The sequence below is a fragment of the Melanostigma gelatinosum genome, assembly GCF_949748355.1.
Source record: "Melanostigma gelatinosum genome assembly, chromosome: 4".
Lineage (NCBI taxonomy): Eukaryota > Metazoa > Chordata > Actinopteri > Perciformes > Zoarcidae > Melanostigma > Melanostigma gelatinosum.
In genome coordinates, this window is record NC_136637.1 from 30534638 (window position 1) to 30559637 (window position 25000).

The window sequence follows — 25000 nt, forward strand, 5'->3', positions numbered from 1 at the left end:
TCTCTCTCTCTCTCTCTCTCTCTCACCGTCCATGTGATCTCTCTCTCTCTCTCTCTTTCTCTCTCTCCCCTCACCGTCCATGTGATCTCTCTCTCTCTCTCTCTCTCTCTCTCTCTCCTCACCATCCATGTGATCTCTCTCTCTCTCTCTCTCTCTCACCGTCCATGTGATCTCTCTCTCTCTCTCTCTTTCTCTCTCTCCCCTCACCGTCCATGTGATCTCTCTCTCTCTCTCTCTCTCTCTCTCTCTCTCTCTCTCTCTCTCTCTCTCTCTCTCTCTCTCTCTCTCCCCCCCCCTCACCGTCCATGTGATCTCGCTGCTCTCGCCCACAGACCAGCGTCTCCAGGGAGTCCGGATCAGGTGACTCCTCCTCAATGGGGGACGTTGTCCTCTCTGCTCACTGGCTCCTCGTGGAGCCCTGACCTGCTCACTTGTGTTGGGTCAAAGGTCAATGTCTAAGACGATTACAGATAGCCCCCCCACATTTATCTTCTTTGCTTTTGGAAGATAAAAACCTGAGTTGGTGGTCGCTTCAGAAAACATTCTGATTCAAAAGCTAATTTTTGGGGGAATAAAAAAAAAAAAGCAAGAAAATGTGCTGAATCAGCGTGTGGTCCTGAGGCTTGTGGCTTGAAGCCCGTCTGACCTTTCGACACCCTTAGGTGGCTGATGCTCAGAGGGGGGGGGAGGGGTGTATTTGACAGCTCGCTCACTATAATCTACATCCATCTCTAATCATAAGAACATAAGCCACCATTTCACATTTAAATAAGAATTAATATTAACTTCTGAGTCCAGTACATTTAAATTCAATTATCCAAATATCACTTCAGTATCGGCCCATAATTGTATTTATTTATTGAGATGAAGAAACTGGTTTTGTGTGGAGGATGGGTTTGGTGTTGGGGGGAGGGGGGGGGGGTTTGGTTGTAAGGAGGAGGAGAAACGTTTATCTGCTGTTACTGCAGAGAACACTGTGGCACTCCTCCACTCAGCTCCTCCACGAAGAGGAGAAGAAACACCTCCCTCGTCTTCATCACAGTCCAGCATCAGATTGTCTGCCTGTTTTTTTTAACTGGTGATTTTGATTGTTGGATCTTCATCATCTTCATCCTCATCATCGAGCACACCTCTACCGGTAGGTCTCATCACTTTCACTCCGTGTCTTCCTCTACGTCCTGTTAGTCGTCAATCATTATGATCGTAACGCTGCAGACTGAATGGACTTGTAGGAATATTCTGAACTCAAAGCACGTTTAGAATACACGTCGCTCACCGGCCATACGCGGTGGAGCGCCGTGTTTCCCGTGATTATGAACAGTAATCATCTCATGTAATCCGTCCCGACTGGTCAACGCTGTGAAGGAAGCGTGAGGAGTTCAGAGAGCAGCGAGTCTGTGAGAGATCATCGTGAGGCACTGAGGGTCTGTAGCTTCTTTCACTCCGGCAGCTGTAAAAGCTGCCGGAGTGAATGAAGATGTTCCATTAAAAGGATCACATCATCCTGTGCTGTGAGGCGTGTGGCCTGCAGGTCGTTAGGAGGATCAGTTCTCGAGGTACCGGCTCCTCACGGGACCAGGTCTCGCTGCTCAGAGGGATTATCAGCCGGCTCAGCCCTCACGAGTTCCTGTAGCCTCTTCACGTGAGCGGTAATCCCGTGGAGCTCATGCCGCCTGCCTTTGTGATGCGAGGACCACATGTCTGTCTGCCGTGGCTGACCTCATCCGCTGACCTCACGCTGCAGTGCATTCTGGGCGTCGTGAATCACCCGGCTGGTCGAGTGCACTGAGGCTCTGAGTTAACGCGCAAAGTCTTTACGTTGAAGAGACTCTGTGAACGCGTCCTCGTGGCCTTCAGCTCCACCGGAGGAGACGGAGCTCCTTGTTGCTCGTTCGCCAGCGAGAGGAAAGCAGACGTTACGGCTACAAACACACCAGACTCATTCACTCACACTGACTCTACCTCTCAGGACAGGAGCTGCTGCTCTGCTGCTGAGCTTGTGTTGGACTTTAGTGAATCTGAACCTTTAAAACACTAAAGTCTCAACAACCTCAGCAGCAGAGTCCTGAGAGCAGCATCAGTGTTTCAGTCAATGAGTCTGTGTTTGAAGGTGATGAAGTTATAAAAGTCATTTTGATCGTTTTGAGTTTTTAAGTTGAAGTTTATTTAAGAAAATTAAAGATTCTCTCTTGTAACTTTAAAGCAGCTTTCTTCACTATTCCCACGTTGCCAGTGGATCACATGACTCTCTCAGACTGCCTCCTTTTGTAGTTTATTTACTGTTTTGGCGTCTTTCAGCTCTTGGTTTTGGTTTTGGTTGACTCTCACGGCTCTCGTAGCATCAGTGGCAGCAGGAAGACGTCCGAATCAAGCTTCATGAGGCTCCATGAAGCTCCATGAGGCTCCATGAATCTCCATGAGGCTCCATGAAGCTCCATGAAGCTCCATGAGGCTCCATGAAGCTCCATGAAGCTCCATGAAGCTCCATGAGGCTCCATGAAGCTCCATGAAGCTTCATGAGGCTCCATGAGGCTCCATGAAGCTCCATGAGGCTCCATGAATCTCCATGAGGCTCCATGAAGCTCCATGAAGCTCCATGAGGCTCCATGAGGCTCCATGAAGCTCCATGAGGCTCCATGAGGCTCCATGAAGCTCCATGAGGCTCATGGAGCTTCATGAGGCTCATGGAGCTCCATGAAGCTCCATGAAGCTACATGAGGCTCCATGAAGCTCCATGAGGCTCCATGAGGCTCCATGAAGCTACATGAGGCTCCATGAAGCTCCATGAGGCTCCATGAGGCTCCATGAAGCTCCATGAGGCTCCATGAGGCTCCATGAAGCTCCATGAGGCTCATGGAGCTTCATGAGGCTCCATGAGGCTCATGGAGCTCCATGAGGCTCCATGAAGCTGCATGAGGCTCCATGAGGCTCCATGAAGCTGCATGAGGCTCCATGAGGCTCCATGAGGCTCCATGAAGCTCCATGAGGCTCCATGAAGCTCCATGAGGCTCCATGAAGCTCCATGAGGCTCCATGAAGCTGCATGAGGCTCCATGAGGCTCCATGAGGCTCCATGAAGCTGCATGAGGCTCCATGAGGCTGCATGAGGCTGCATGAGGCTCCATGAAGCTCCATGAGGCTGCATGAGGCTGCATGAGGCTCCATGAGGCTGCATGAGGCTCCATGAGGCTGCATGAGGCTGCATGAGGCTGCATGAGGCTCCATGAGGCTGCATGAGGCTGCATGAGGCTGCATGAGGCTGCATGAGGCTGCATGAGGCTGCATGAGGCTGCATGAGGCTCCATGAAGCTCCATGAGGCTGCATGAGGCTCCATGAAGCTGCATGAGGCTCCATGAGGCTCCATGAGGCTCCATGAAGCTCCATGAGGCTCCATGAGGCTCCATGAAGCTGCATGAGGCTCCATGAGGCTCCATGAAGCTCCATGAGGCTCCATGAAGCTCCATGAGGCTCCATGAAGCTGCATGAGGCTCCATGAGGCTCCATGAAGCTCCATGAGGCTCCATGAAGCTCCATGAGGCTCCATGAAGCTGCATGAGGCTCCATGAGGCTCCATGAGGCTCCATGAAGCTGCATGAGGCTCCATGAGGCTGCATGAGGCTGCATGAGGCTCCATGAAGCTCCATGAGGCTGCATGAGGCTCCATGAGGCTGCATGAGGCTGCATGAGGCTGCATGAGGCTCCATGAGGCTGCATGAGGCTCCATGAGGCTGCATGAGGCTGCATGAGGCTCCATGAGGCTGCATGAGGCTGCATGAGGCTGCATGAGGCTGCATGAGGCTCCATGAAGCTCCATGAGGCTGCATGAGGCTGCATGAGGCTCCATGAGGCTGCATGAGGCTGCATGAGGCTCCATGAAGCTCCATGAGGCTGCATGAGGCTCCATGAGGCTGCATGAAGCTGCATGAGGCTCCATGAGGCTCCATGAAGCTGCATGAGGCTCCATGAGGCTGCATGAAGCTGCATGAGGCTCCATGAGGCTCCATGAAGCTCCATGAGGCTCCATGAAGCTGGTGACAACAGGAAAGTTAAGGAGCTAAAGAGACGATATCCTCCGGAGTAAACAGCTGGATGAGTACATAAGCTGACATGTTCAACCTGACCGGTGATGATATGACGGTGTTCTGTTCCACTGCCTCCAAGAGGCCCAGAAGGAACCAGAAACCGGTTCCAGCCGGTTTGCATGTTGACTTTGAGGTTTCTCCTGATTATGAACGTGCTTCTCTCCTCCGTCAGCCTCGGCATGTATCTGGAGAACAAAAGCGAGATGGAGATGTCGCAGCCGTCGGCCCAGGACCGGAACAGCCTGCGGTCACCGGAGGACGTCGCCGGGAACTTTGGGGAGCTGCGTCTGCTGCGGGACATCTCGGAGAGCAGCGACGCCCAGAAGCTGCAGCGGTCGGCCGCTCTGTCCTCGGGACGGTGCTTCATCCACGCCGGGGGCTCGGTGCCGGTGCGACAGGAGGCCGGGTAGGAAGCCGTCCGTCCTTTGGGTGATTGTTCACGAGCGGCGCTGGGGAGAGACGCTCTGCCGGCTCTCGATTGGTCGAGTTCACAGACGAGCTGTGTGTTTATTCATCCTGAAGGAAGTCCTTGTGCCCGAGTTTCAGTAAAGATTACAACAGAAGAATAAGAAAAGCACATAAACATATGGACAATAACAATTACAACACAAAGTGTAAAACTAATAAATCTGCTGTTTGTGTAGTTTGCAGCAAACGTCCCTGAAACAGGAATGAACAGCAGATAATGCACGAATATGTGAGTCTGCTGAGTCTCCCTCAGTGACGTACATAAGATACATAGAATACATAGAATACATAGAATACATAGAATACATAAGATACATAGAATACATAAGATACATAGAATACATAAGATACATAGAATACATAGAATATGTTGAGATAATATGAGAATGTGTGAGATCTTCATCTGCAGTACGAGCCGTCATCATGTCCATCAAACAGCTTTAATCGATATTTAGATCATAACAATGGGTCACATGACGAGACAAACCCACAGAAGATTGTTCTCTCCCTTCTTCACAGCGTTTTGGCCTCTTTCAGCTGATTGTTTTGGTTTTTCAGACGGCTACTTCCTGTTTGGGTTCGCTCTCGCTGCCGGCCAGCATCACATGACCAACAGACACAGTGAGCGACGAGCAGCTGAACGAGTGGAGCATTTTGCAGCTAAAGAGGAGAAAATACTGGACTCGCATCCATCAAGTGGCCAGAAACTCGTCTCCCACTGGAAGCTGCTGTTCAGCGCGTGAGGAGATAGAAACACAGGCTGCTCACGTTAGAAGCATCTTCACATGCAACCAGAGCACCGACTCATTCACACTTTGAGGGAAACGGATTTTCTCACAGATTCAGTTTTGACGCGTCACAAACACGTTTCAATGAAACGGTCAAACGAACGTTCAGCAGGAGGAGCAGTTCATGTCCAACGTTGTCTCACGCTGACGCCGTTAACTCTTTCACGGTACTTTACTGAAATGGAAAATGGACTCGTGCTTCTCTAATCCGAACGAACAAACTCCTCATCCTCACTTTGGAGTTTTGTTGCATTTTTGTTTTGTTTCAATTTAAAACTACGACAGTAATCTGACAGAAAACGCGTTTCCCTCGATACTCGATGAAGAATGCAGTTTATTTGTCTGGGAACGTCATCTTTAGGCGACAGCGTTGGATAATGTGTCTGCTGCCCCCCAGTGGCCAAGAAAAGGCTGCAGCTTTTGTCACATAAGGAAAACCTCAATAATCAAGTCAGGAAAGAAAACAAACAGAACTTCCTGTCACTAATGAGCAGACGTAGAACATGAAACAGTAATTATTCATATGTAAGAGGAGTAATCGGGAGCAATGAGAACACCAGCTGGTGTCCGTTGGTGGATGTTGATCACATGGATCGGCCCTCGCAGCTTTCCGTCTGGACTCGATGTCGCAGACGAGCCGTCGATCTCTTTCCAGAAGAGGATTCAGATGACGTGCTGTTCATCGACGGAAGCAGCCGACCGCACAGGATTACACTCATTTACCCACAATGCTTCACAGAGGAGGAGCTGGCTGCTGTTGATGAGCCGACGGTGGAGCTTTGTTCTTCTGTTGTTCTGGCTCAGTGGCTCGCGTTTCTGTTCCATGACGAGTCCCGTGACGTCGCTTCTGTTGCCAAAAGAAATGAGCTGACAGAGATTTATGGAATGAATAATCGTGGATTCGTGTTTTTGTTTTATTTACAATAAACTGCTGCAGGAATGAAAGCAGCAGGAAGTTCAGTTCATCAGCTGATCTTCACTGATCAACTCTCTGATGTGTGAAGCTGCCGTTCAACTCACAACTCAGACTTCTCAACGAAAACACATGAACAAACATTCTGACTTTGAGACCAGACACAGGAAGTGAAATAATGCCGACTCGTCTGGTTTTAGGACTAATTCCACTTCATCGTTATCGCTGCGCTCATGTGATTGGTATTTGCGAATCCAGCCACATCAGCAGAATCTCAAAAACCCACAAACAAATGCATTCAAATCCACAAACAGATCGAAAACATCCACACAGAAATACACACACATGCAGAAATATATTTGTGATTTTTGTTTTACATTCATATTAATTGTTTATTTATTTGTGCATTGGAATGTATTTGTGAATCGTTCTGCGTGCATTTGCAATTATTGAGACTGATCTGACCCCGTCTGCGCGTGCGTGTGTCTGTGTCGGCGTGTGTGTGCATGTGCGTGCGTGTGTGTGCATGTGCGTGCGTGTGTGAGCGTGCGCGTGTGTGTACGTGCGTGTGCGCCTCAGAAGACTCCTGCAGCAGCCTGATGTCAGCAGACTGTAATGATCTCAGCTGTGGAGTCAGCTGCTCTCCTCTCTGGTCACAACGCTCCTTAAACCGTGACTGCCGGCTGGAGGTCAAAGTTCACAAAGCTCCGACTTGAACCGGTCACTACTTGTCTCTTTCTTGGTGTCTCAGCTTCAGCGTGGTGAACATTCTCAGAGGGAAGAGTAACTCCGCCAACCTCACCGAGAGATCTCCTCTGCTGAGCCGCTCGCAGGACGACAGGTTTGTTTCAGAGTATCGATCCGCACGGAGCCCCAACAACTCAATATCTGATGTAGAGACGAGGAATAGCGTCCAATATTTACAAGACAATCACTTGTGTCATATTTCAATTCATTATGATTACAAAACATAGAAAAACTTTATTTTATTTTCTTGACTTACAGACATTTAGAGACTCTACAGGTGAAGAGAGTCAAACATGACCTCATAGATATCAGCATGAAACTTCACCACTTCATCACTCACATTAAGAGCAGTATTTAATGTATTACAAGTTTTATGAAATGTTATGTTTAAATATGCAAATGAGGCATTATGTGATGTAACTTACATAATAAAATCTACAGACGTAAACAGACAAAGAAGTAAAATAAACGTTTTATTTCCTCTCGTCTGACAGAAGACGAGTTATGGAGGAAAAACTGATCAGAAGTCATAAATTGATCAGAGAATAAACTGTTAGTTTGAGTATATTTCAGAGACCTGAAGTGGTAAAAATGAACAATATTGAAAAAGAACAAAACAAAAAGATTGCAAGTATCATCATTAAAAGTAAAAAGAAGAGAAGTCAATGTGAACCTGTCATCATTTCATAACAATCGGAGTTATAATCGTTTCCTAAAATATCACAATTCATTTTACACAATCTCATTATTTCTCAGCTGTGGTTCATAACCTGGTGAGCATCTCATCTCTACTGGACGTTTATTCATCATATCTCATGTTAGGCAGAATGACATTCATAGAATAAAATGTCTCCACTTGTAATAACATGATTGTAACTCGGTGAACATCCCGTACTGACATTGTGATGATGGGATGTTCGTGTATTAGAGCTCAGCTCCACATCTGGCGTCCTGATGTCGTGCTTCACGTCTGAGTCTTTGTTTCTACAGCGTGACCTACATGACCTTACACGACCCCGGCTTCGTCGGGGGGGAGGAGCTGTGGGACAGCGGCTCCCCGGACCTGGAGAGGAGGTACCGGCTGGGCAGCGAGGTCTCCAGTCTGTCGCGGTCCAGCCCGTCGGAGAAGAGCGACTCTCTGGAGAACCAGAACCTCAGCTTTAGACTCACCAGCAGCATGAGGTGAGAGCAGGAAGCCGTAAACAGATGTTTCACATGATGCAGATGTTTCACATGATGCAGATGTTTTACATGATGCAGATGTTTCACACGATGCAGATGTTTCATATGATGCAGATGTTTCACATGATGCAGATGTTTCACATGATGCAGATGTTTCATACGTTTCATACGATGCAGATGCTTCATACGATGCAGATGTTTCACATGATGTAGATGTTTCATATGATGCAGATGCTTCACACGATGCAGATGCTTCACATGATGCAGATGTTTCATACGATGCAGATGTTTTATACGATGCAGAGGTTTCATACGATGCAGATGTTTCACATGATGCAGATGTTTCACATGATGCAGATGTTTCATACGATGCAGATGTTTCATACAATGCAGATATTTCATATGATGCAGATGTTTCACACGATGCAGATGTTTCATACGTTTCATACGATGCAGATGTTTCACACGATGCAGATGTTTCACACGATGCAGATGTTTCACACGATGCAGATGTTTCACATGATGCAGATGTTTCACATGATGCAGATGTTTCATACGATGCAGATGTTTCATACGATGCAGATGTTTCACATGATGCAGATGTTTCATACGATGCAGATGTTTCACATGATACAGATGTTTCATACGTTTCATACGATGCAGATGTTTCACATGATGCAGATGTTTCATACGATGCAGATGTTTCACACGATGCAGATGTCTCACATGATGCAGATGTTTCACACGATGCAGATGTTTCACACAATGCATATGTTTCATACGATGCAGATGTTTTATACGATGCAGACGTCTCACATGATGCAGATGTTTTATACGATGCAGATGTTTCAGACGATGCAGGTGTTTTATACGATGCAGATGTTTTAATCGATGCAAATGTTTCATACGATGCAGATGTTTCATACGATGCAGACGTCTCACACGATGCAGATGTTTCATACGATGCAGACGTTTTATACGATGCAGACGTCTCACAAGATGAAGATGTTTCATACGATGCAGATGTTTCATACGATGTAGACGTCTCACACGATGCAGATGTTTCATACGATGCAGACGTTTTATACGATGCAGACATCTCACAAGATGCAGACGTTTCATACGATGCAGACGTTTTATACGATGCAGATGTTTCATATGATGCAGACGTTTCATGCGATGCAGATGTCTCACGTGATGCAGATGTTTCATATGATGCAGATGTTTCACACGATGCAGATGTTTCATATGATGCAGATGTCTCATACGATGGAGATGTTTCATACGATGCAGACGTTTCATACGATGCAGATGTTTCATACGATGCAGACGTTTCATACGATGCAGACGTTTCATACGATGCAGACGTTTCATACGATGCAGACGTTTCATATGATGCAGATGTTTCATACGATGCAGACGTTTCATACGATGCAGATGTTTCATACGATGCAGATGTTTCATGCGATGCAGATGTCTCACGCGATGCAGATGTTTCATACGATGCAGATGTTTCATGCGATGCAGACGTTTCATGCGATGCAGACGTCTCACACGATGCAGATGTTTCATATGATGCAGATGTTTCACACGATGCAGATGTTTCATGCGATGCAGACGTCTCACACGATGCAGATGTTTCATACGATGCAGACGTTTTGTACGATGCAGATGTTTCGTACGATGCAGATGTTTCATACGATGCAGACGTTTTATACGATGCAGACGTCTCACATGATGCAGATGTTTCATACGATGCAGACGTCGCACACGATGCAGATGTTTCATATGATGCAGATGTTTCACACGATGCAGATGTTTCATATGATGCAGATGTTTCACACGATGCAGATGTTTCATACGATGCAGATGTTTCATACGATACAGATGTTTCATACGATGCAGACGTCTCACACGATGCAATGTCTCACATGATGCAGATGTTTCACACGATGCAGATGTTTCATATGATGCAGACGTTTCATACGATGCAGACGTTTCATACGATGCAGATGTTTCATACGATGCAGACGTCTCACACGATGCAGATGTTTCATATGATGCAGATGTTTCACACGATGCAGATGAGGCATTGTGTAATGGTAATTATTATATTATTTCCTACACTGGTAATATTTACGATAGTTTCATGTCAGGTTGGAAACCACTGGAATGATTTTTATTGTTAAACTGAACTCTGTTTTTTTTCATTCTGACTTTTTCTTCTTCTGTTGTTTCAGATGCTGCTTCAGAGTCTCCAAAATTGCCACAATGTTCACTCTGGTCGTCCTCTGCAGTGTGAGTGTTCCTCTAACAACCTTTGGTTCAATAACACAAAGAAACAACCGGATAATTAACGTATGATAAAATAAATCTCCAGTGGAGCTGGTGGAACATGTTCTAGCAGGAACATGTTCTCTGTAGGGCTGAGCCACATCAATCAATGTCAGCAAACATCCCAGAATGATTTAATGCAAAAACATTTAGTTATCAAACACGTATTACTACTTTACCGTTAAATATTTAACCTTTATTCCAACATGAAAAAAGCAGAAAATAACAGATAAATGAATGTGTGGCTGCATGTTTCCCATGGTTCCTTGCTCCTCGGCGTCTCTGCTGACTGATGACTGTGTTGTGCTTTCAGCTCTTCTTCAGCATGTATCCAGACCGAGACAACCCCTGGAGGATGTTGGCCGTCTCCTCAACAGGCTCTTTCTGTATCTTTTCCGACGGCTTCCATCGTCGCCGCTCCACATTTTTATTTCATGATGTGTTCTAAAATTAGAATCAGAAAAGAGCTCTGCAAGAGACACAGCAGGCCTTTAACAAGGAGCGAAGGGGAACCACGGAGGGGCCAGACGGGTACAGACCCGGGAGGTCAGGACGTCTGACTAACAAAATGTTGTCGAAAAAAAGACACAAAACGATCAAAAAGAGACGTGAAATGACCACAAACATACAATAAACGACTTCAAACAACCCAACATGACTACAAGGAGATAGACAACGACTAATAGTTGATGCAAAACGTCCACAAAAGAGACACAAAACAACTTCAAAGGACTAAAAATGATTACAAGGACTCTGAAAATGACTTACAATAGATGTGAAATGACTAAAAGTGGATCCAAAATGACTACGACACTTAAAATGACTAGAAATAGACGTGAAACGACTACAAAAGACCCAAAATGGTTATAAAGAGACACAAAACAACCACGCAGAAGCACAGAGCGTCCAAAGAGTTGCAAAATCACATGAGATGCACAATTCATTAAAATTGATGCAAAACTACTAAAAATTACCCAAAATGACTTCAAAGAAACTGAAGACGACCACATAGAAACGTGAAACATCTGAAAATGTGTCACAAATAAATACAAAACCACACAAGATGTATAACGACTAAAAATATGTAAAACATCCAGAAAAGACACAAAAGAACTTCATGTCACACAAAACGACTCCGAAGACGCACAAACAAAGAACGAGATGCTAAATGACTGAAGACCGATACAAGACGAGCACAAAGAAACGTGAAACATCTGAAATGAATCCACATTCCAACAGATAGAAGCAGAATGAGGCCTGAGGTCAGAGACAGCTGAAGTCCTGAGGAACCCTCCAGACAGCAGAACCTGGTCCGGCTGCCTCTTCTGCTCGTCTTCACTTCCAATAGAAGAAGATATTTGGTGAACTCTCAGGAACACAAACACACACTCAGCTGCTGCAGATCTTTCTCTTGACCGTCTTCGTCCCTCAGCCATGAACCTGACGGACTTCAGAGACAACGCTCTGCTGAAGCTGCAGGTGGGGGGGCCCTTCACCAAAGGGAAGGTGGACCTCGACAACCAGGACTATATCCTGGTCCAGGTGGAGCAGATCGAGCCGTCGGGACAGCGGAGGAGGAGGTCTCAGCAGGTGAGCGTCGTCATCGTCATCATCATCGTCATCATCATCGTCATCGTCAACCAACTCATTGATCTTCTGCTGTGTGTGATCAGGTGATCTATAACTGGACCATTCCTCTGCACGGTGAACGAAGTGACCAGATAGTGTTGACCAAAACATTTGAGATGCTCAGCAGGTATTTTCATTTTCTCTTTCTTATTGTTTTGTGTATTTTTGTAGTCGTTTTATGTCTCTTTGTCGTTTCTTTGTGTCTCTCTGTGGTTTTGAGCCTCTTTGTAGTAGTTCTGTGTCTTGTTGTAGCTGTTTTGTGTCTCGTTGTAGTTGTTCTGTGTCTCGGTGTAGCTGTTCTGTCTCGTAGCTGTTCTGTGTCTCGTTGTAGTTGTTTTGTGTCTTGATGTAGCTTCTCTGTGTCTCGTTGTAGCTGTTCTGTGTCTCGTTGTAGTTGTTTTGTGTCTTGATGTAGCTTCTCGGTGTCTCGTTGTAGCTTCTCTGTGTCTCGTTGTAGTTGTTTTGTGTCTCGTTGTAGCTTCTCTGTGTCTCGTTGTAGCTTCTCTGTGTCTCGTTGTAGCTTCTCTGTGTCTCGTTGTAGCTGTTCTGTGTCTCGTTGTAGTTGTTTTGTGTCTTGATGTAGCTTCTCTGTGTCTCGTTGTAGCTTCTCTGTGTCTCGTTGTAGTTGTTTTGTGTCTCGTTGTAGCTTCTCTGTGTCTCGTTGTAGCTTCTCTGTGTCTCGTTGTAGCTTCTCTGTGTCTCGTTGTAGCTGTTCTGTCTCGTTGTAGCTGTTCTATGTCTCGTTGTAGCTGTTCTATGTCTCGTTGTAGTTGTTTTGTGTCTTGTTGTAGCTTCTCTGTGTCTCGTTATAGCTGTTCTGTCTCGTTGTAGCTGTTCTGTGTCTCGTTGTAGCTTCTCTGTGTCTCGTTGTAGCTGTTCTGTCTCGTTGTAGCTGTTCTGTCTCGTTGTAGCTGTTCTGTCACGTTGTAGCTGTTCTATGTCTCGTTGTAGCTTCTCTGTGTCTCGTTGTAGCTGTTCTATGTCTCGTTGTAGCTTCTCTGTGTCTCGTTGTAGCTGTTCTATGTCTCGTTGTAGTTGTTTTGTGTCTTGTTGTAGCTTCTCTGTGTCTCGTTGTAGCTGTTCTGTGTCTCGTTGTAGTTGTTTTGTGTCTCGTTGTAGCTTCTCTGTGTCTCGTTGTAGCTGTTCTGTCTCGTTGTAGCTGTTCTATGTCTCGTTGTAGCTTCTCTGTGTCTCGTTGTAGCTGTTCTATGTCTCGTTGTAGTTGTTTTGTGTCTCGTAGTTGTTTTGTGTCTCGTTGTAGCTTCTCTGTGTCTCGTTGTAGCTTCTCTGTGTCTCGTTGTAGCTGTTCTGTCACGTTGTAGCTGTTCTATGTCTCGTTGTAGCTTCTCTGTGTCTCGTTGTAGCTGTTCTATGTCTCGTTGTAGCTTCTCTGTGTCTCGTTGTAGCTGTTCTATGTCTTGTTGTAGTTGTTTTGTGTCTTGTTGTAGCTTCTCTGTGTCTCGTTGTAGCTGTTCTGTGTCTCGTTGTAGTTGTTTTGTGTCTCGTTGTAGCTTCTCTGTGTCTCATTGTAGCTTCTCTGTGTCTCGTTGTAGCTGTTCTGTCTCGTTGTAGCTGTTCTATGTCTCGTTGTAGCTTCTCTGTGTCTCGTTGTAGCTGTTCTATGTCTCGTTGTAGTTGTTTTGTGTCTCGTTGTAGCTTCTCTGTGTCTCGTTGTAGCTGTTCTGTCTCGTTGTAGCTGTTCTATGTCTCGTTGTAGCTTCTCTGTGTCTCGTTGTAGCTTCTCTGTGTCTCGTTGTAGCTGTTCTGTCTCGTTGTAGCTGTTCTGTCACGTTGTAGCTGTTCTATGTCTCGTTGTAGCTTCTCTGTGTCTCGTTGTAGCTGTTCTATGTCTCGTTGTAGTTGTTTTGTGTCTCGTTGTAGCTTCTCTGTGTCTCGTTGTAGCTTCTCTGTGTCTCGTTGTAGCTGTTCTGTCTCGTTGTAGCTGTTCTATGTCTCGTTGTAGCTGTTCTATGTCTCATTGTAGCTTCTCTGTGTCTCGTTGTAGCTGTTTACACCTTTTCTTTCATGTTTCATTCAGCAGCTGCTCAGCTCTGACTTCAGTTGCGTTATGTCTCTTTGTAGTCGTTTTATGTGTCTTTGTAGTCGTTTTATGCCTCTTTGTAGTTTCTTTGTGTCATATTTTTGTAGTTGATTAATTACTTACATACACTCAGATATTATTAGAGAATGCGTCCGTACATCCAGAGAGATCCTTTAAGTCCATTTCTTCCCAAGCTTCTCTGCAGGCTGCGTCACTGAAATTGTTTATTAACAGTTATTTTTGATTAATTTGCAATCTGTCAATTTACGCCACATAACATCATATATGTCCCATTGTTGTTGCGTATGTGCTGCTGTTTTCTTGGACTTTGTCTCCACTGCCAGACTCCAACATAACAAAGCTTCCCGGTTCCTGCCCATGTTTAATGGATCTCTGACTGAAGTACATGCAGGTGATTGTGTCTGCCTTCGTCTCCCTCACAGTGACCCCATCGTCATCACGGTCCAGGCCTTCCTGCAGGAGGATGAGGTGGTGCCGCTCTCCATGACCCACCAGTCACTCTACGTCAACGTGGAGACGCAGGTGGGCATCGCTGGAATCATCCTGACCGGAGTCTACGTTCTCATCATCTTTGAGGTAAACTTCACTTTCGGAGGCATCGCTTAAGATTTCAGTCCAGTTGGATTTAGAATGTTCCCTTTGAAGAAGCTATGCCAAGCAGAACGCAAAAGATGTCATAACTTCTTACATATCGTTCAACTTGAACTCTTACTACTAATACTAAGTTCTGCTTCAGCTTCACAACAGTCACGCTAGCCCACGGACCAATCACAGCGCACGTTAATGTTGACGTACTTGTAGCAGACTACCCAGAATGCTCTGACATGTCAAAGAATACACCCAACATGTCAAACTAAAGATCTGATTGGGTGAACACTGTGACAATCAACAATATCGTCCCCATTCACTTAAACTGCACATGGATTCACCTGAGAGTCTGCAGGCCTCGGGCTCTGTTCTACCTAGAGACACAGAGGTGAGATCTGATTGGATAAAAGCTCTGCTTAAAACAAGCTGCACTGGAAGCAGAGCAACTGAGGAACACAGTAGATGTGCAATGAGAACATGAGATAATAAATATATATATATTTATATATATATATTTTTGTAACACTGCAAATATATGAAGATTGCAACCCTTTCATCAGTGGGCCAGAGGCTCAGTCCTCATTGTGTTACCTCTTAACAGACATGCATTTCAATGAAAGTCTTCAAGCTGTCACTTTATAACTTCAACACTAAAATGTCCGTCTGTGTGTCAACGACTCTCCTCGTGTTTCCTTTAACTCTTAAAGGAAACTCTCTCACTCCGTCATCCGTCAACATACGAGGCGTGATACCGGCAGCAGCTCTGACGTCTGGTAACGCGGCCGTGCTTATCACAGGCTGCAGCTTCTAGTGATGAGGATGCATCATGCATGAGCTGGAGGGTCATGGAGCCGTCTGTAATATCACCTTTAACTTCTGCATTTCTTCATATTCAGACAGAAGAAAAGTGATGCAACGCGCTCACCTTTATGTTACTGCAGCTCCAGAATCACACGTCTCAGAGCTGCTGCAGCGTTTGGAGAACGTCTCTTTAAATGACAGTTTGAGATGCAGGATTATTTAATGACAGATGAAGCATGCACTCTAATCCAATACACCACAAAATGCAGCATTCTTTGGTTGAGAGGAGTTTCTAACGTGGTGTTCATGATGAATCTTTTGGATCTTTCAGATTGTGCATCGTACTCTGGCGGCCATGTTGGGTTCTCTGGCAGCTTTAGCCGCTCTGGCCGTCATCGGTGATGTGAGTCTCTTCACTTTTCTGCTATAGTCGGCTGCAACACAAATACAGAAGCTACTCGCTGATACAAACTCTCTATTTTACACAACATATGAGTTGGAAATCCAGCCGGCAATTATAGCGAACAATAAGGACAGTTAGCGATAGAGTTAAGGTGCATTCAGGTGCTCCTCGGATAATCCCATGTCCAGAGTTTGGGAGTTCTTCTGATTTTAGTGAATGGGGTAACTATTTTAGATATCACCATTAAACTTCCCGAGTTAATCATTTTGTATTAAAAATCTGGTCGTCTGAACAAAGTGACACAATAATGAAGTGTGAAAATGTCTCTTCACGTCCTCTGAGCTGGTGTGCTTCTAACATGAACGATGCTTCAGGATGCTGATGAACAGAGCTCAGGATGATGCTGATGAACAGAGCTCAGGATGCTGCTGAACAGAGCTCAGGATGCTGATGAACAGAGCTCAGGATGATGATGAACAGAGCTCAGGATGCTGATGAACAGAGCTCAGGATGATGATGATGAACAGAGCTCAGGATGCTGATGAACAGAGCTCAGGATGCTGATGAACAGAGCTCAGGATGCTGATGAACAGAGCTCAGGATGATGATGATGATGAACAGAGCTCAGGATGATGATGATGAACAGAGCTCAGGATGCTGATGAACAGAGCTCAGGATGCTGATGAACAGAGCTCAGGATGCTGATGAACAGAGCTCAGGATGATGATGAACAGAGCTCAGGATGCTGATGAACAGAGCTCAGGATGATGATGATGAACAGAGCTCAGGATGCTGATGAACAGAGCTCAGGATGCTGTTAACTGTTGTTTCAGAGGACTTTATAGTTTTGGTGTTTGTCATTCTTCTGTGTTCACAAACGCATCAAAAGCTTTGATTTCCTAATAATAAATCTGATTTTAAGTAACAATAAAGTGATGTCTGTAAAGAAGCTGATGTCACTTTAACAACAACATATTCTAGAAAAATTGTTTTCAAAGTTCCAACTTTGCAGAAATAAGAAGGCCAGGCGTAATTAATAACGTTAATAACGGGTTCCAGTTTGAGGGGACCTTTGCGGCGCACTGGGACCTTCGGGTACATTTATAGGTTCCACCTGCGCTGCTCCTGCTGCGACGAGTCAACATGGCGCCGGTAGAAGAAGAGCGATAGCACCCAGAGGAAGGATCTGGGCCAGCAGCAGTTACAGCAGACACAGTTACCAGAACATCTGTTCAGGTTGTCGGGAAGTTTAGTTCTGCACTGAAAAGAAGAAGAACGTTGCCTGACATCGAATAGAGATGAGTGGATCTAACAGGAACGAACTCTTCTGTGTCTCCCACAGCGGCCCAGTCTGGTTACTGTGGTCGAGTGGATCGACTACGAGACGCTGGCTCTTCTCTTCGGCATGGTGAGACTCTAAAGTTATATTGATATATATATGAGTTCATTTACTCAACACATCTCCTGTTGGACAGTTTTACGAAAAGGTTTATTTTGTATGACTGGAAGAGTTTCACTTCACTGTGTCTGACGTCTTCCCAACTGCTGAATCTTTTCTCTGAAAGTTACAGAACTGATTTAAACTGATTTAAACTGATTTAAACACTTCATCACATCTACAACAACTTATTATTCACTCACAAGATCCTTCTGCCAGATCAGCGATATCTAAACGTCATACGGATGCACGACCACAGATGGTTGGACAACTTCCACCGTCAACAGCTGCTGCTGGAGCTTTTCATCAGAAGCAGAAGTACAGCAGAGGGACTTTCTGAAAATACTCCAAATAAACCAAAACATGTATTTCAATGTGCTACAATGCACTTCATGCAAAGTACATGTCCTCAATTGTTTCTGTTTGACATAAAGTCAAGTCTATATCATTTATGGATTTGTCACCAAGCTTGCAGTCTCCATCAAAAACTTAGTATTTGGATTGTGTTTTTGGCTCATTTTGCTGTAATGCTGTTATGGGCAACGAGTGGTTTCAAAGGGGACAAAGGGGGACAGAATGGGACAAACGACGACAGAGGGGACAAAGGGGGACAAAGGGGGGACGGTCAGTCTGCCTGTACTGTGTATTGATAAACATGTGGTGCTGTCCGTGGTGCTGAAGTCACAGATGGATTTGTAATTGCAACGTTTTCTCTGAATCGCACATTTCTTTCAGCTCCGTCTTACATCTATAACATTCTCTAAACTATCACTCGTCCGAACTGATTAAAAATGAAAACCAGAGCTCTAAAATAAGGATCGCTGGGAAAGTACAGAGCTGAGTCACAGGGCAGTGAATCTACTACTCATGTCATGAAACGCAGCTGAAGTTTACCAGCTGCAGCTCAAACAGGTGTTTAAAGTATCCTGGTCATTAGGTCAGTTGGGTGAAGTTACAGGATGAGAAATGAATTCATCTCTAGAATATTTGATTACCGATTATAGATAAGACTAGTTGTGGGGCGAGTAGAGATGTGCTTTGGGTTAGTAGATTTCTGATCAACTTGCAAGCTAAAAACAACCTGCAGTCTGCTTTCTGGTTACAAGTATGATGATAAAGTATCAGTGAAAAGAACATCCTGATATTCTTCTTACTGACCACCACCTCTTACATGAGCACCGTCTTTGAAATATCAGTGTGACATAACCTTCTTCTAAAGGGAAATGAAAGGAATGTGTGCTGTGTGTTCCAGATGGTGCTGGTGGCCATCTTCTCAGAGACCGGCTTCTTTGATTACTGTGCTGTGAAGGTGAGTTGCTGTCAGTGATGTTTTTGACGGTGTGGGTTATAGATCCTGTGGTCGTGTATACCGTGTGCATGTTTGCCTCCGGGATGCCGAGTGACACGTCTGAGAGAACAGAAGCGCTCCAGTGTCGTCTCCAAGGCGACAAGCTTTGAGCTATTTCTGAAGCTAGCCCCCCCGACACACGACGGGGTAGTCTTTACCTCCACGTATCATGAGCAGGATTTGTGAAGACCTCCGTGACGTGAGATGACCTGACGGGTTCTGATGCCTCTCTTTACACGCTGACTCAGCAGCACGGCTCTAAAGCGGGCTGACAAGAAGCACACTCGCTTTGACTCGTGGGTCAGAAAACTGGGTCAGCGCTGCCTTTGAAATGAGCTCATTTGGTCAATATTTAGAGAAGAACAGTATATTATTTGTAATGCTCTCCGATCGCCTTTAAAGAGTTGTTCTTAACTTAGATCCACATGTTTCCTACACATAATAAAATATTACGTTATATTAGCATGAAAGAGTGTAAATATATATTATAAGGTTATTTTTGGAATCTTAGTACTCTACCTCTTCTGGTGCTAACAGTCAAAGGCTCCGGGCTCAATGTGTCAGCGGCACATCTGGCCCTCGCGTCCAAAATGTCACTCAAAGAGACATGAAGCAACCAGGAAGACATTCAAAATGACCACAAAGAGACAAAACAACCACTATGAAGAGGGACAAAACAAGCACAAAGAGACACACAATGATGACAGATATACACACAATCAATCACAAAGAACACACAATGACTTCAAAAAGACACACAATCAATCACAAAGAACACACAATGACTTCAAAGAACACACAATGACTACAAAGAGACACACAATCAATCACAAAGAACACACAATGACTTCAAAGAACACACAATGACTTCAAAGAGACACACAATCAATCACAAAGAACACACAATGACTTCAAAGAACACACAATGACTACAAAGAGACACACAATCAATCACAAAGAACACACAATGACTTCAAAGAACACACAATGACTACAAAGAGACACACAATCAATCACAAAGAACACACAATGACTTCAAAGAACACACAATGACTACAAAGAGACACACAATCAATCACAAAGAACACACAATGACTACAAAGAACACACAATGACTTCAAAGAGACACACAATCAATCACAAAGAACACACAATGACTTCAAAGAACACACAATGACTACAAAGAGACACACAATCAATCACAAAGAACACACAATGACTACAAAGAACACGCAATGACTTCAAAGAGACACACAATCAATCACAAAGAACACACAATGACTTCAAAGAACACACAATGACTACAAAGAGACACACAATGACTACAAAGAGACATACAATGACTACAAAGAGACACACAATGACTACAAAGAGACACACAATGACTACAAAGAGACACACAATGACTTGAAAGAGACACACAATGACTTGAAAGAGACACAGGATGACTACAAAGAGACTCAGGATGACTACAAAGAGACAGAAATGACCACAGAGACTCAAAACAGCAAGAAAAGAGGCGGAACAACCATAAAGTCTGTTTGTGTTGCTCCAGAGGTCGGGATGAGCTCCGTTGTCTCATAATCCACTAGTTCTAGTGCTGCTCTGCTCATAATGGAAATAAGCATGCAAGTCCTGATCTATGAGGTTTCACTACGACATTCTTGATGCTTTAAACTGCTGAAACACAGAAGTGTCAGAAGTCTGAAGTGAAGGAACACTTTCTCTTCATGTGTCGCTAACTTGCATCATTGTTCTCATTGTTGTCTCTCCGAAGGCCTACCAGCTCATTGTTCCCATTGTTATCTCTCTGAAGGCCTACCAGTGCATTGTTCTCATTGTTCCCATTGTTGTCTCTCTGAAGGCTTACCAGCGCATTGTTCTCATTGTTCCCATTGTTGTCTCGCTGAAGGTCTACCAGCTCATTGTTCTCATTGTTGTCTCTCTGAAGGCCTACCAGCTCATTGTTCTCATTGTTATCTCTCTGAAGGCCTACCAGCTCATTGTTCCCATTGTTATCTCTCTGAAGGCCTACCAGCTCATTGTTCTCATTGTTGTCTCTCTGAAGGCCTACCAGCTCATTGTTCTCATTGTTGGCTCTCTGAAGGCCTACCAGCTCATTGTTCTCATTGTTGTCTCTCTGAAGGCCTACCAGCGCATTGTTCTCATTGTTCTCTCTCTGAAGGCCTACCAGCTCATTGTTCTCATTGTTATCTCTCTGAAGGCCTACCAGCTCATTGTTCTCATTGTTGTCTCTCTGAAGGCCTACCAGCTCATTGTTCTCATTGTTCCCATTGTTGTCTCTCTGAAGGCTTACCAGCGCATTGTTCTCATTGTTCTCATTGTTCCCATTGTTGTCTCGCTGAAGGTCTACCAGCTCATTGTTCTCATTGTTGTCTCTCTGAAGGCCTACCAGCTCATTGTTCTCATTGTTATCTCTCTGAAGGCCTACCAGCTCATTGTTCTCATTGTTGTCTCTCTGAAGGCCTACCAGCTCATTGTTCCCATTGTTATCTCTCTGAAGGCCTACCAGCTCATTGTTCTCATTGTTGTCTCTCTGAAGGCCTACCAGTGCATTGTTCTCATTGTTCCCATTGTTGTCTCTCTGAAGGCTTACCAGCGCATTGTTCTCATTGTTCTCATTGTTCCCATTGTTATCTCTCTGAAGGCCTACCAGTGCATTGTTCTCATTGTTCCCATTGTTGTCTCTCTGAAGGCTTACCAGCGCATTGTTCTCATTGTTCTCATTGTTCCCATTGTTGTCTCGCTGAAGGTCTACCAGCTCATTGTTCTCATTGTTGTCTCTCTGAAGGCCTACCAGCTCATTGTTCTCATTGTTGTCTCTCTGAAGGCCTACCAGCGCATTGTTCTCATTGTTGTCTCTCTGAAGGCCTACCAGCTCATTGTTCTCATTGTTGTCTCTCTGAAGGCTTACCAGCGCATTGTTCTCATTGTTCCCATTGTTGTCTCGCTGAAGGTCTACCAGCTCATTGTTCTCATTGTTGTCTCTCTGAAGGCCTACCAGCTCATTGTTCTCATTGTTATCTCTCTGAAGGCCTACCAGCTCATTGTTCTCATTGTTGTCTCTCTGAAGGCCTACCAGCTCATTGTTCCCATTGTTATCTCTCTGAAGGCCTACCAGCTCATTGTTCTCATTGTTGTCTCTCTGAAGGCCTACCAGTGCATTGTTCTCATTGTTCCCATTGTTGTCTCTCTGAAGGCTTACCAGTGCATTGTTCTCATTGTTCTCATTGTTCCCATTGTTATCTCTCTGAAGGCCTACCAGTGCATTGTTCTCATTGTTCCCATTGTTGTCTCTCTGAAGGCTTACCAGCGCATTGTTCTCATTGTTCTCATTGTTCCCATTGTTGTCTCGCTGAAGGTCTACCAGCTCATTGTTCTCATTGTTGTCTCTCTGAAGGCCTACCAGCTCATTGTTCTCATTGTTGTCTCTCTGAAGGCCTACCAGCGCATTGTTCTCATTGTTGTCTCTCTGAAGGCCTACCAGCGCATTGTTCTCATTGTTGTCTCTCTGAAGGCCTACCAGCTCATTGTTCTCATTGTTGTCTCTCTGAAGGCCTACCAGCGCATTGTTCTCATTGTTCCCATTGTTGTCTCGCTGAAGGTCTACCAGCTCATTGTTCTCATTGTTGTCTCTCTGAAGGCCTACCAGCGCATTGTTCTCATTGTTGTCTCTCTGAAGGCCTACCAGCGCATTGTTCTCATTGTTGTCTCTCTGAAGGCCTACCAGCTCATTGTTCTCATTGTTGTCTCTCTGAAGGCCTACCAGCTCATTGTTCTCATTGTTGTCTCTCTGAAGGCCTACCAGCTCATTGTTCTCATTGTTCCCATTGTTGTCTCTCTGAAGGCCTACCAGCGCATTGTTCTCATTGTTGTCTCTCTGAAGGCCTACCAGCTCATTGTTCTCATTGTTGTCTCTCTGAAGGCCTACCAGCTCATTGTTCTCATTGTTGTCTCTCTGAAGGCCTACCAGCGCATTGTTCTCATTGTTCCCATTGTTGTCTCTCTGAAGGCCTACCAGCTCATTGTTGTCATTGTTATCTCTCTGAAGGCCTACCAGCTCATTGTTCTCATTGTTGTCTCTCTGAAGGCCTACCAGCGCATTGTTCTCATTGTTGTCTCTCTGAAGGCCTACCAGCTCATTGTTCTCATTGTTCCCATTGTTGTCTCTCTGAAGGCCTACCAGCTCATTGTTCCCATTGTTCTCATTGTTGTCTCTCTGAAGGCCTACCAGCTCATTGTTCTCATTGTTGTCTCTCTGAAGGCCTACCAGCTCATTGTTCCCATTGTTCTCATTGTTGTCTCTCTGAAGGCCTACCAGCTCATTGTTCCCATTGTTCTCATTGTTGTCTCTCTGAAGGCCTACCAGCTCATTGTTCTCATTGTTGTCTCTCTGAAGGCCTACCAGCTCTCCAGAGGCAGAGTGTGGCCGATGATCATGATCCTCTGTCTCATCGCCGCTATTCTCTCTGCTTTTCTGGACAACGTGACCACGATGATGCTTTTCACTCCGGTCACCATCAGGTGAGCTTCAGCTCCTTTTCATACATTATTGTTAATTTGATACAAAACTTATTTTTAATCTGCTTTCAGTTTGTGTTGCTTGAATGTTTTCTTACCGTCTTATGTTTAATATATATAATATATATATATATTGTGTCTGAATGCTGAGAAGAGAGACTCACATTCATGGTCCATGTAGAGGTCCATCTCCCAGTATGTGCTGTGTTATAGAGACAGATCACACACAATGGGACCAGTTAGTTATCCAGTGTGTGTCTCATACTCAAAGGTCTTATTGAGACATTTGAAGTACACTTACTGTTGTTAAAGTTAAACATGAATTAATTTACTGATCGTTTGATACGATGGGAACTGTTTCCTTTGTGGTGCTGAGTGAGATGAGAAGTTTTTGATATGAAACGAACCAGATATAACGTGTTCAGTAGTGAGTGTTTCAAATGGTCAGTTGATAGATCACATCCTCAGTGTTAGTGTCTCTACTCTGTCTCCTCCTCAGTGTTAGTGTCTCTACTCTGTCTCCTCCTCAGTGTTAGTGTCTCTACTCTGTCTCTCCCTCAGTGTTAGTGTCTCTACTCTGTCTCCTCCTCAGTGTTAGTGTCTCTACTCTGTCTCTCCCTCAGTGTTAGTGTCTCTACTCTGTCTCCTCCTCAGTGTTAGTGTCTCTACTCTGTCTCTCCCTCAGTGTTAGTGTCTCTACTCTGTCTCCTCCTCAGTGTTAGTGTCTCTACTCTGTCTCTCCCTCAGTGTTAGTGTCTCTACTCTGTCTCCTCCTCAGTGTTGGTGTCTCTACTCTGTCTCCTCCTCAGTGTTAGTGTCTCTACTCTGTCTCCTCCTCAGTGTTAGTGTCTCTACTCTGTCTCCTCCTCAGTGTTAGTGTCTCTACTCTGTCTCTCCCTCAGTGTTAGTGTCTCTACTCTGTCTCCTCCTCAGTGTTAGTGTCTCTACTCTGTCTCTCCCTCAGTGTTAGTGTCTCTACTCTGTCTCCTCCTCAGTGTTAGTGTCTCTACTCTGTCTCTCCCTCAGTGTTAGTGTCTCTACTCTGTCTCCTCCTCAGTGTTAGTGTCTCTACTCTGTCTCTCCCTCAGTGTTAGTGTCTCTACTCTGTCTCCTCCTCAGTGTTAGTGTCTCTACTCTGTCTCTCCCTCAGTGTTAGTGTCTCTACTCTGTCTCTCCCTCAGTGTTAGTGTCTCTACTCTGTCTCCTCCTCAGTGTTAGTGTCTCTACTCTGTCTCTCCCTCAGTGTTAGTGTCTCTACTCTGTCTCCTCCTCAGTGTTAGTGTCTCTACTCTGTCTCTCCCTCAGTGTTAGTGTCTCTACTCTGTCTCTCCCTCAGTGTTAGTGTCTCTACTCTGTCTCTCCCTCAGTGTTAGTGTCTCTACTCTGTCTCCTCCTCAGTGTTAGTGTCTCTACTCTGTCTCTCCCTCAGTGTTAGTGTCTCTACTCTGTCTCCTCCTCAGTGTTAGTGTCTCTACTCTGTCTCCTCCTCAGTGTTAGTGTCTCTACTCTGTCTCTCCCTCAGTGTTAGTGTCTCTACTCTGTCTCCTCCTCAGTGTTAGTGTCTCTACTCTGTCTCTCCCTCAGTGTTAGTGTCTCTACTCTGTCTCCTCCTCAGTGTTAGTGTCTCTACTCTGTCTCTCCCTCAGTGTTAGTGTCTCTACTCTGTCTCTCCCTC

At 45.0% G+C, this 25000-nt stretch overlaps 1 protein-coding gene across 2 annotated transcripts in view; it reads left to right on the top strand.

The window, feature by feature from the left end:
• The first annotated feature begins 1015 nt into the window (after positions 1-1015).
• oca2 (oculocutaneous albinism II) overlaps positions 1016-25000 on the top strand; it is a 41321-nt gene continuing 17336 nt past the window's right edge. Inside the window, exons 1-13 of one of the 2 annotated variants that reach the window (XM_079267986.1) lie at positions 1016-1138; positions 4255-4488; positions 7003-7092; positions 7989-8180; positions 10421-10478; positions 10828-10900; positions 11947-12104; positions 12188-12270; positions 14628-14781; positions 15926-15997; positions 17340-17405; positions 18688-18744; positions 23204-23328. In XM_079267986.1, the coding sequence (XP_079124112.1) occupies positions 4262-4488; positions 7003-7092; positions 7989-8180; positions 10421-10478; positions 10828-10900; positions 11947-12104; positions 12188-12270; positions 14628-14781; positions 15926-15997; positions 17340-17405; positions 18688-18744; positions 23204-23328 (1355 nt within the window). In that variant the 5' untranslated portion in view covers positions 1016-1138; positions 4255-4261. Of the gene's footprint in view, positions 1139-4160; positions 4489-7002; positions 7093-7988; positions 8181-10420; positions 10479-10827; positions 10901-11946; positions 12105-12187; positions 12271-14627; positions 14782-15925; positions 15998-17339; positions 17406-18687; positions 18745-23203; positions 23329-25000 lie in introns of those variants that run through there. The other variant, XM_079267985.1, reaches the window with a different exon arrangement.